Here is an 11,660-nt window from a genome sequence, read left to right on the forward strand (position 1 = left end):
TCGAATTTGAAACACTATTTTCCGCAACCCAAAGACAATGCAAAAAAAAAAAAAAAAAAAATTCTGTTCTAGTGCCACCTTTCAATGAAAACCAGTAAAATAAAGAGAATATTCAGAAAAAGAAAACAAAATCAGTCGCCTTAGACGTGGGTCGAACGTTGTGGTTTCATCCGTCCATTCCATCTTTTGAAATCTATAGCAAAGCTGACAATCCAACAACAAGACATGCCTAGTATATTTCCACAGTGTGGAGATTGGAAAGGAAAATATGTACTAGACATTAGAAAAATTGTTTTCGATGAATTTAATAGAGAAAAAACCATATTGAAAATAATACAAAAAACAGTAACAACAATAATAACAAAATAATAAGCAAATCTAACACAAGAGAAGCAAGGTGCAGTAGTAGAATGACAAAAGAAAAAAAAAAAAAAGGAAAAGTAAAAGAGCTTTGTCATTACACAGTAAAAAGGAAAAAGTCAAAACAAAATAAAACCCTGACAAACACCAAATGCCATTATGCCACGTGTGTTTGCGAAACAGTACAAGTCCAAATGCCATTATCCGAAAATATTTTTTTCAAAAGCACTTATCAAAATAAGCTTATTTTTCGGACTTGGCCAAACATGCTATAAGATTCTAGTAATTTTCCCAAATTTAAGGTCTTTTGGGGTCCGTTGATGCTCTTACACGTGAACCACCCCTCTTAGCTTAACTCATCAACCCCAAAAGCAAAAAACTGATCATTCTTCCTATAAAATTTTGCTAATTAATCCCCATATAAGAGGGTTAAACTACTTGACACACACACACACAGTGACATAGACATCCTTTTTGGTATAGTATTTTTGTTGAGAGCTATAAAAAAGTAGTATTTGGTCCAAGTCAATTCTGCTGAAAACCTCCTCCTCTTTTGATCATCGGCAAAATTACCTGAGAATTTTCTACAGGTACAAGAAGAAGGTGCGAATTGTCTTCTCAATTCATAGGACTTCTTACTGTTTCACTTTCCATCTCTTTTACTCTTTCTGAAAATTTAATTTAATGTTTGTTTTGTGTTTTAGAATTCTCTTGACATTCCAGAGCTTATGCTCTTCTGTTGTTTCTCTTTTTTGCTAGTTAATTTTCTTTAACCAAATTTTGAGGGGTTGTGCGAATTGGGTAGAAGGGAGGGTCTGAGAATACTGTTCGCCTTTTTTATTTTTATTTATTTTTAATTCTGAAGTTTATGTCGTATTAGATACTATTCTGAAGAATCTGAACATATGTATTAACTATCCAGCATCTAATTAGGAATAGAAGAATTATACCCGTATGATCCATTTTATGTAGCATATTTTCCTTTTTAGTCTGTCCGAAAGAGAAGGACACTTACAAACACTTTAATCTTAAACTTCTCATTTTACTTTAGTGAGGTAGATTTGCGGCCACGTAAATGTCTATGGCTTGTTTTAGACTACAAGTTTCAAAAGTTTTTCTTTCTTAAATTTCATGCGCAGTCAAACACCGTCACATAAAATGGGATGAGGCAGTAGTAGGTAATATCTTCCTAGTTTGGACACGTCTATGTTTGTCAAGTAAGTCAATCATCTTATCAGCCATGCTCTAGACTAGTTGGGGTCGGCTATCATTGTCAATCCAGTGATCAATGATAATTACCCCAAAATTTGTCCCAAAAAAAAGAACATAAAATATTTAAAGCAAAGATCTGCATGTCCAATGCGGTTTGCTGGAATCAATGTCTATTTGCTGGTTGGTTTGATGCTATACTTGCATTACGATAGGTCTTTACATGAGTTTTTGTTATCCCTAACTTACCTTTAAAAAAGCAGATTATTTAGTATTATAATGAATGAGACTCGAGCAAAGCGAAATGGATATAAAGAATCTATAGCCAAGCTCTTTAGTTTGTGATTTAGGTATAGTTGATCATTATACCTATTATTAATTCCCATAGCTTTTCTGCTTGTTGTCTGCTTGAGTTCAGTATGCGCTATTATCATTTTCCAGTAAAAAGTGTTATCTGTCTTTGCATGCTATTAATTTCTACATGTCAGTGGTTCATCGTGCTCGAGAAAAAATTGATGTTCGATGTGTTCTAAATAGACAGTGGGGACACACTTGTTTTGGGAATATCGGATCCATATGTTGCATATGCCCGTATACTTGTACTTTATTCCCCTGCCTAAAATGTAGATACTTTGGTGTATTTGCTTCAAATAATTTTTCAGCTTGAATGGGTACACATAAGGAAGATGTGACAGATGAAGTTTCCTCTGAAAAATTACAGCGGAAACAGGACCTTGACACTGTTACTTACAGATCAGAGTCAAAAGAGAAAGGAATCTGTGAGTCAATGTCAGCTGAAGTTATTTCTGGTGAACTACAGAAGAGAGTGAGCCCCGATGCTTTGGAAAAGTCATCACAAAGTAATCAAGATGAAAATGCACTTTCTACAACATGCCAAGAAGTATCAGGTGAAGTCAAGCCAAAGAAGAGTGTCATTGAAGGGATTGAAAAATTTCAGCAGAAACCGGACCCTGACACTGTCACCAACAGATCAGAGTCAAAAGAGAAAGGAACCTGTGATTCAGTTTCAGCTGAAGTTGTTTCTGATGAACTACTTAAGGGACTGAGCCCCAATTCTTTGGCAAAGGCATCAGAATCTAGTCGAGTCTCTGTTCTACCAAAGAAGGAACCATACATAAAATCTTGTGAATCAGATCCTCCTGTAAAAGACAGAAACGTTTCCTTAGTACCTGGGAAAGCTTCAGATTCTTCACAACATATACAACGTGAGAAAATGGAAGTTGTTGTATCTCAACCTAATCAAGAACAAGTAACTTATTCCACAACGTCTGAGAAAGCTTTGGATAAGTTGCAACCAAGGCGGAACCCTGATACGAGTGCCCAGGCTTTGCCATCTGATCAAGAAATCACTCCTTTCGGAGCACCTGAAAAACCATCCGAAGATGGATATAACTGGCGAAAATATGGTCAGAAACTTGTTAGAGGAAATGAGTTTACTCGGAGTTATTACAAATGCACGTCCCCTAATTGTCTTGCAAAAAAGCAAGTGGAGAGATCACATGATGGGCATATTACCAATATCCACTATATCGCAAAGCATGAACATCCAAAACCTTTAGATAGTCCCCAAATCTCCCCCGAGTTTGTAGTGCCTATGCAATTGAAACAAACAAACATGCCAATGGGAACATCACGGGAAGGTACTTAAGATTGCTGAGTCAATTGTTTTATTCGATCTAGATAAGTATTTAATTTTAATGAGTTACCTAATTAGCTAAAGGTAAGAAATCTATTGTGATTGGTCAAACATGTCAATCTATCGAACAATCGGAGAGCTCGCTTTCAACGGCTATTGTACCAGCTGGTGATAGCGCAACAGATACAGTTTTGAAGCCACATAAATCAGGAGATGAGGCTGATAATAGTGGTGGTCCGGACCCAAAGAGACAGTATGTGATAGCCAAAACCTTATTTATTTGTCTTCAGTTTTCAGGTCTAGACACTCTCTTAGAGTTGATAGTTGTGCAATTGTTTTGCAACAGGAAGAGAGAAGTACCTAGAAGTGATGAGATTCCACCCATTAAGTCTCATAGTGAACCACAGCACATTGTTCAAACAAGGAGTGAAGTGGATATAGTCACTGATGGTTATCGGTGGCGCAAATATGGGCAAAAACTGGTAAAAGGAAATCCAAATCCTAGGTAACTATTTTCTTTGCTTTAAAAACATGTTTGTAAATCTTTGCCCATGCAAAATAGTTTTTTCTTATCACCTCTTAACCTTGAGTTGCTTTCTTGTTATGATTGTTTACAAAGCATTCCTATTCTTCCACCGTAAACCGTGAAAGGAACGGAAGCAATGAATATCGCCTATCAGAATAATTGCTGCCTTCATCTCATGTTGAATGTCCAACTTTCTTTTTTAAGTTGTCCTAAATTAGTCCGAAAATGGCATAACTCTTGCTTGCACAGGTCCCTTTCACTCTTCTCGATACAACTTCAAAAAGACTAAGCCCTCCTATATGGTCTTACTCTTACATGATCCTCCTCATCCGATGCGGCTTGCCATTTCTCTATGTTCACCTTCTTTAACCTACCATGTAAGGCCAAATGTTCTATCGTTCGGCCCATTAGTAGCCTGCTTGACTATTTCTTTCTTAGTCTATCAATACCAGTGGATCCAATCTGCTCTCTCTTGTCAGTAATACTATTTCTTGTTGTCGTTAGCCTTTCAAAACCCAATGCTGTACTGTGACTTTCTTGTAGATCTTTATAGATATGACACACCCCAACATCTGTTAAAGAACCACATTTCATTTTCTTGCTAAAAATAATACTGTTCTAATCTGGACTAAGTAATTAGCAATCTTTGAAAATGTATTCCATAAATACAATATTCATAGGTTGACTCATGCTCTTTTACTTCTACAGAACCATATGGAACTGTACGTTCATCTAAAATTTGTTTGTTTATTGACTAAAAGCAACTGTATCTCATTTACAGAAAAAACAACTTGAGCTATTATTCTTCTATTTCTGTAAAAAATTTAATACAGATATTATTGCGAAGTTTGGTCAAGAAAAGTATATACGATCAACTATGTATCTATTCCAAACTAGTTGGGATTGGTTATATGAGTTTTCTGTATCCATAACGCTCCATTTGGGCTCTTTTTATTCTAGTACTAAACAATTTGTCTACTCTTTCCTTGTTGGTTCGTTTTGATTGCTTACTCACTTGGTGTTGACTAATTTTACAAGTTGAACTTCTCATCTTCCGCTAACATGTCCCCTTCCTGTCAAAAGTGATGTTTATTTTTAAAAGTGAGATTGGAGGATATAAATAGTCACTTTACAATCATATCTTGCGAGGTTATCCAAGTATGAAACATTAGACCTAGTTAATCCAATTAAAAGAGAAAAAGGAAAACAGTAGGCCTACTTTCTGCAGCGTATGTCTTGTATATATAAGCTGAGATGATCAGTTTTCTGTTTCTCTTGCCCCCAGATTCTATTTTTCAGTATGCATGTTGTTTCGGATCATACCTCTCGTCTTTGATAATGTTAAAAAAAAATTACGCTTTTCTTCCACCCCAAACCCCTGGTTCTTGTGCTCTTTCTTGCTTTGTTTACACAGTTCAAACATCTTGTTGCATCTACAATGCTTTTGCACTCTCTCTATAAATCCAGATTTTCTTTTATATGTAGGAGTTACTACAGATGCTCAAGTGCTGGTTGCCCTGCAAAGAAGCATGTGGAGAGGGCATCCCATGATCCAAAATTAGTCGTAACAGCGTATGAAGGGCAGCATGACCATGATACTCCGCCTTCTAGGACTGTTATGCAAAATGCAGCAGGTGCTGATTCTAATAATACAACCAGAATAAGTGGAGTCCGCATCTGAATCAGGTGAAAACAAACATGTTGGCCTTGACAGGGCTGTTCATATTGGTGCAAATTGAGCACAAGTTACACAATTCCGATCAATCAACTGATCCAGATTTAGATAATTATCCTTACTTCAAATTGCAATTGGTCAATTATCCTCCATTGCAGGAGAGAAGCAAGGATTGAATATATGTATAGGAACCTCTGATTTAACCTCATAATTGGTGTGAATTCCTAAATTTACTGTATAAGTTATGTTGTCCAACAAACGAAAACAGAGTATAGATTTGATCATATGTATCTAATTGTTGCCACTTGATCAGGCTACTTTATCTCCTTAAACAAATTTTTATACATAAATAAGATTATTTAACTGTAGTTGCAAAATTGGGAAAATGACACTGTATAGTCGTTCTTAAAATAATAGCTGGAAAAATATATATTTTTTGTATATATATACACATTTTCGGCTATCGAATATAAATAGTTTCTGGCGCGAGCTTTTACCCTTGCAAAATTCTTGCAATAATAGCTGGTTGCTTGCTCCTAGTTTATCAATTCTTACACACATAAGTTGGTGCTTCTTAACAATAGAGATGTACCAATTATAGAAAGCTGTCTTTAAATCAAACTCCCTCTGACCAAATAAATGTCTCTCTCCTTTTAGTTGTGTTATACAAATAAACTTGATCCTTTCACGTGGAGACTTATTTCCCTCAACCAATTTATAAACTTAAATTGTTATTATATATTTTCAAATGCGATAATTTTACATACTATTTTAATATTTTACAATTCAAAATGTTATTTTTTCTAATTCGCTATAAATCCTATTCTAAGTTTATAAGCACGTGCATACTTAGCAGTTTTTGATCATATTTGGGGGAGCTTTATTTCCGTTAAACAATTTCAATCTAACTTAAGTTAGTACTAATATTACTTCAAATATGACTAATAATTTACCAAATTTTTAACTTTTTTTGCACTTCAAGTTCAAATAATTCTATTAATTCAAGAAATAATTTATATCCTAAGTCTAGTTTACTGGAAAGAAGAGTATGACTGACTTTTAAATAATTTAGACGGGTAAAGTTTAAATCGTACTCCATTCAAATAAATCTTTCTTTCTTTCCTTATAGTCTATCTAAAAAAACTTGACCATTTTCATTGGGTAAAGCGTTATTAACCTAAAAAAAAAAGTAACATATATTGTTTCAGATTTGATGATAGACAATTTACCAAATATTTTGTGTTTGCACTTCAAATTAGTATTTTTAGGTACTTTACTAATTCAACAAATGTTTCTTCTCATAAGTCAAGCTTATAGTGAGGAAAAGAGTATTAACCTATGTTTAAAGAATCACGCGTAGAGTGTACTACTTAGCATGTTTTATTATCATTAATAGCTAAAGGATCTAGAAAACTTTTACGTAATCGAATTAATAAAGCAAAAATGTAGTGATAACTAATGTTGCCTATGGCGTCGCTTGCGGATTAAAGTTGTATATATCGACAGTATAAAGAATAATAAGTTATTACTCTATTTTTTATGTTATCATATCATACTTGCTTAGGAGAGTTACATGTTGTTATAAGTGTAAAAAATGGATGAGAAATTCTACTCCCCTTCACAAAAATAAGAATCCTCTTCTCTGAATATTTCAAGAGGTACCCTCATGTTAACTGGTTTTATTTATGGAAAATAACATAACAACAACAACAAACCCAGCTTAATCTCATACGTGGGATCTGGGAAGCAGTGTGTACGCAACCTTACTCCTACCCTATAAAGGCAGAGAGGCTGTTTCCGAATGGAAAACAACATAAATGACACCTAAAAGAAATCTTCCAAGACCAACATTGCATATCAACTCACTACAAAAAAGAATTGGAATTAGCTACGGACTTTGTCGCTAATCTGTTGTTAAATCGCTCATAGCTAACAGAATTTCTTGATAATCTGTCGCTTATCCGTCGCTAAATACGATTAGCGACAAATTATTCTGTTTAACTACAGAATTTGTCCGTCGCTAATTCCTATTTTTTAGTAGTGATTGTAATACTAGATAAGTGGTTTCCAAGAAATAAGCTTCAACTTTGATTGATCAAGTGATACACTTGAGAAGTAACCTGTTTTCTCCGCTATTAGCACTTCAGCTATTACAGAGAGGAAGATAAGTGTTGAGGAAATAGGGTTTTTTTTTTTGGGGGGGAAGAGAACAGTTCTTGCTTTCCAGTTTTTTGTATTACATCTAAATAAAGAACATTTCTTATTTCCAGGCACAAGAAGCAACCAAATCTCTATTCATCCAACCAAGATAAAGAGCCCCATCTCTTTCTTCAAGCCTATATTTATCAGAATAGCTTTCTAGCAATCTCTTTATTGTAGCATTCACTAATGAACTCAATGGATATGGGCTAAAACCAGCCATTCTAAACCGCGACTTCCACTTACCAAGAAGTTCATGTCGCTCTACCCTTTCAATTCCCTCACACGCTATAATGTTAACAACGTCCCTCGCTAAACAATGCTGCTCAACGTTGATGCGCTCCTTGTGTCCCCTTGGTAGAGTCATATCGATTGACTCGAACATGGCTGTATAATAATCCAAGGTTTCAAGGAACCGAGGGAAGAATGCAGCTGTGTTTGTATTAGATTCTTGCTCAACAAGCGTAACCACCTTGGGGTTCAGGTTTTTGACCATCCGTAATAGTCCATCCCGGTGATTTTCAGTGCTCACACTTTCATCTGGGATGTGATGTAACGTAAAAGCAAAATTTACAGCCAGTGTTTCGCCAGGTTGAATTCCAAGGTTTTCAACTTGAACATCAGAACCAGAAATGGCAGCAGCATGAAACTCGAAAGGCACCTTGAAAGCCTTAGCGAGTTTAGACAGCCTCTGCCCCACAATATTAAGCCCTCCTCCACGAGCGTAAGCTGAGGTGGAATCGTCGATGCCTGTTACACGTATATGTGGGGGTCCACCAGGCCGAGCTGCAAAAGCTTGGATTAGAGTCACCCACTGGCTCCCTTGAGCGATCTGGAAATCGATGATATGAACTCTATTTTCATCCTTCATTGCTTCTGCAATGGCGCCATTAGCTGACATGTATCCGAATTTGAAGTAAGGGCAAATCTCATACAGCATGTGCATATAAGACAACAGTTCAAAACTTGCGGGTTCTTTGCATCTCAAGGATTTGCATATGGAACTTCCTGATGCGGCCAACCTCGCAACAAGACCTTCCAAGATGTATGCTCCCAATCTCTGAATCGGTTCCCCCGACACTGATACCATTTGACGCAACTCAGATATCAACACTTGTGCTGTTAGTAAATCACCGTCAGACACTGCTTTTGCACAAGCGATAAGGACATGTTTCAAATCCCGTCTAGGCATGGCCTCCATCATTTGCCTCCAGCTATTAATTTCTGTGGAGGCTACACTGTTCGGCAAGGAATTATCATAACTCTCCAGAAAGTCTGAATCAGGTCCCAGCATTACGGTTTCCAATTCCTTTAGCTTGTGCATGAAATCATTTGCACCATCTGTAATGCAAGATCCGCTAGTGGGGGAGCCATAGTTAGTCGTCTCAGAGGATTGGCGAACATCTGATAGGTATGGCTGAGATTCTTGATGGCAAATGGAGCTTCCGTTTGATGAGAAACTAGCAGTTGACGGTGAGTGATAAAATCCATGGCTACCATTAATGTAGCTCAAATGGTTGTCTAAAGTTTGAAACTGAGGGAGACAGCAAGCCTCTGCCTTCTGCACTGGTTGATAGTAAAGAGTATTAGACATGGGTGATCTTCTGAGTCGTTGTGATGCTTGCATTGGAAAGATTGTTTCTGCCTCGTCTATATACGACTACACAGTCTGGTATCTAGCTCTTCAGAGTGCACGGTTATTGGAACACCACGAAAATTAATGTACACGGCATCAAGGATTATTCATGTGACAAGGTTTTCATGGCTTCCACAGTGGAGTGCTTTAAGCCAAGCAGCTTTCAAAAGTTGAAAAGGAAGGGACGATCTCTAGTGGCAAAACATGACAACCTACACAAGAAATGTACAGTGTTTATCAAATGAAGTCCGATTAAGGGACTAATAAGCGCATAACAGTCAAGGTATTACCGCCAGTTGACAACTCAAAGTGTTATGCCAATACTTCTACTATGTAGCATTGTGTGAAATTACTATTAGCAGTTACGTGTACACTATATATCCAGTTCAAAACCAACCTTAAATTTGCAGCCTACTATCTCAGAGCATGGAAAATTCATGTATATGAAGTAACAGATCAGAAAAGGAAACAGTTTCAATGCAATCTCACAAAAAGATGACAAATGCTAGCACAAGCAATCAGAAATCAACAAGAAACCATGTATCCGTTATCAACTACGCTGGTCACCAATTCCTAAACAACTCACATACAACCTCTTTAGGTTCTCTTACTTCATCTACTTTATGTCGTGCTGGCGCAGATGCTCTTCAACTCTATATACTAGTATTAATTTTTTTTAAATAAACATATATTTAAACTAAATTCACACTCATTGCCAGAAAAGGATGACCAATGTAGGCACTGACTTATATCCTCAGAATTGTCTAATGTTAAAACATCCATGAAATTTTAGCTTGTCCACTCGACAAATTCTTATCATTGATCTACTAACCTTAAAGCAAAAAACTAGTTACACCAGCAGTCCTTTGAAAGAATCACTATATTCTCACTAGCAAAAAGGGCAAAGATTTGATATTTTAAAAAGAAAAGGAGAAAAGGAAATTTATCACGGAACGATTTTAATCAAGAACATAAGCTACTGTTTTTGAAAACTAAAAAGGGGAAAAAAGAAAAGAAGAAGCGATGATCTGAAACAAAATAGAGAACTTCTCTTATTGATGAACCAAAAAAGATGAGTACACTGAACTTAACAAGAAAACTCATAGATACAGACAATGCCAACAGTCGAACAAGACACGCTAAATTTAATGACACAAAACGTATTCATTTTTCAGGGACAAAGTTGATTCATAAAAAATAAAAGAATGAGCAGAACATGAACCAGATAAAATGGACCATGTATACACAGCCTTTTAATTATTTCTGAATTTTATTCATAATAATAGCAAGAGTTTAATTGCTTTCCTTACTTATTCAGTTAAAGTAAAAACTGAAACTAGCTTCAAATTGAATACATACGTTTCCTTAAGCTTCCAAAAACAACAGAATAAACCAACTTTTTGCCATTCCCACTTTAAAACAGAGCTTCATTTTCTCAAGAATCCACAATACTAAGAAAAAAAATTAAAAAGAAAATAGAAAAGAACAAATTGTGAGTATAAAAATCCTATCTTTAGCAGATCTATCAAGAAAAATAGCCAATTTAACATAAAGTTTAGATTTTCCTCTCAAATTGGAGCGAAAATATCAGAAAGATTTCACCTTTATCTTATTGAAAATATAAAAGAAGTGAAAATACTGAAATGGGATAACAGATTAAAGAAGCTTGGAAGCAAGCAGAAAGAATATAATTAAAGGAATAGAGGTGAAGTTTGATAGTATTATGAATCAGCAGTTGGCATACCAACCTTAAACTGAAGACTCCCAACCCAAGTTTTGGTTTTTTTTTTTTTTTTTTTTTTTTAAGTCCTTTGGTTCTTTATTACTACAACCTCAAACAACAGTATTTATGCAAAAAGAGAGAGAGAGAAGTATGAAGGTAAAATTCTGTAGTATAATAAAAAGATTAAGTTAATTAATAAAGCCCTCAGAGTTACTAAAATTACAAGAATGCCACTATAGTTTTATTATTAATTGATCTAGCTTGGGGGCCTAAATTGCTCTTTAATCAACAGTTAGTGGGCATAGACAAGTGCAACTTGGAGTTACTCTTTGATCGGTATGATCAGAATTTCCAAATCGTGGGTGCTCAATTATTTTAATCTAGTTTATATGAATTGCTAGGTTTTTTATTTAAGTAATAATATTTGGCTCTAAAAGTAATGAGTGCTCAAGTACCCATAACCCATAGAGTAGATCCGCTATTGGGTGTCACCAATAGGATATTTTGGATTCGAACCGTGAAAATAGAGAAATTTCTGATAGAGAGTAATTCTCGCGCTACTAGAGAACTCAACTATACGTGAAGTGAATCTAAATTGATCAAGTTAGTAAAAACGAACTCTTTGATTGGTTGTAAAAAAAATGGCACAATGGTTAGACAATATTCTATATAGTG

The 11,660-nt window shown here is 35.6% G+C and overlaps 2 protein-coding genes across 6 annotated transcripts; one reads left to right on the plus strand and one right to left on the minus strand.

Moving 5' to 3' along the window:
• Positions 1–680: 680 nt before the first annotated feature.
• On the plus strand, positions 681–5,804 carry LOC107782036 (WRKY transcription factor 1-like). Its single transcript, XM_075223420.1, is given in 6 exon segments — positions 681–963; positions 2,232–3,230; positions 3,305–3,479; positions 3,573–3,731; positions 5,238–5,420; positions 5,422–5,804. Coding segments are annotated over 5 exon segments (1,581 nt in total). The 5' UTR covers positions 681–963; positions 2,232–2,236; the 3' UTR covers positions 5,492–5,804.
• Positions 5,805–7,491: 1,687 nt separating this feature from the next.
• LOC107782037 (scarecrow-like transcription factor PAT1) lies at positions 7,492–11,134 on the minus strand. Of its 5 annotated transcripts, none has more exons than XM_016602870.2 (2): positions 11,011–11,134; positions 7,492–9,474 (listed from the first exon to the last, which is right to left on the minus strand). In XM_016602870.2, exon 2 carries the CDS (start codon positions 9,251–9,253, stop codon positions 7,688–7,690), a length of 1,566 nt encoding a protein of 521 aa, XP_016458356.2. In that variant the 5' UTR covers positions 9,254–9,474; positions 11,011–11,134; the 3' UTR covers positions 7,492–7,687. The 5 variants fall into 5 exon arrangements, with proteins under 5 accessions (XP_016458356.2, XP_016458357.2, XP_075079522.1 ...); XM_016602871.2 differs by lacking the exon at positions 11,011–11,134 and adding an exon at positions 10,622–10,979; XM_075223421.1 differs by lacking the exon at positions 11,011–11,134 and adding an exon at positions 10,865–10,969.
• Positions 11,135–11,660: the final 526 nt, after the last annotated feature.

The sequence above is a fragment of the Nicotiana tabacum genome, chromosome 10 (assembly GCF_000715075.1).
Source record: "Nicotiana tabacum cultivar K326 chromosome 10, ASM71507v2, whole genome shotgun sequence".
NCBI lineage: Eukaryota > Viridiplantae > Streptophyta > Magnoliopsida > Solanales > Solanaceae > Nicotiana > Nicotiana tabacum.

Excerpts from the sequence above, each read along its gene's own strand:
- LOC107782037 (XM_016602870.2), bottom strand. The coding sequence starts at position 9,253 with ATGCAAGCATCACAACGACTCAGAAGATCACCCATGTCTAATACTCTT.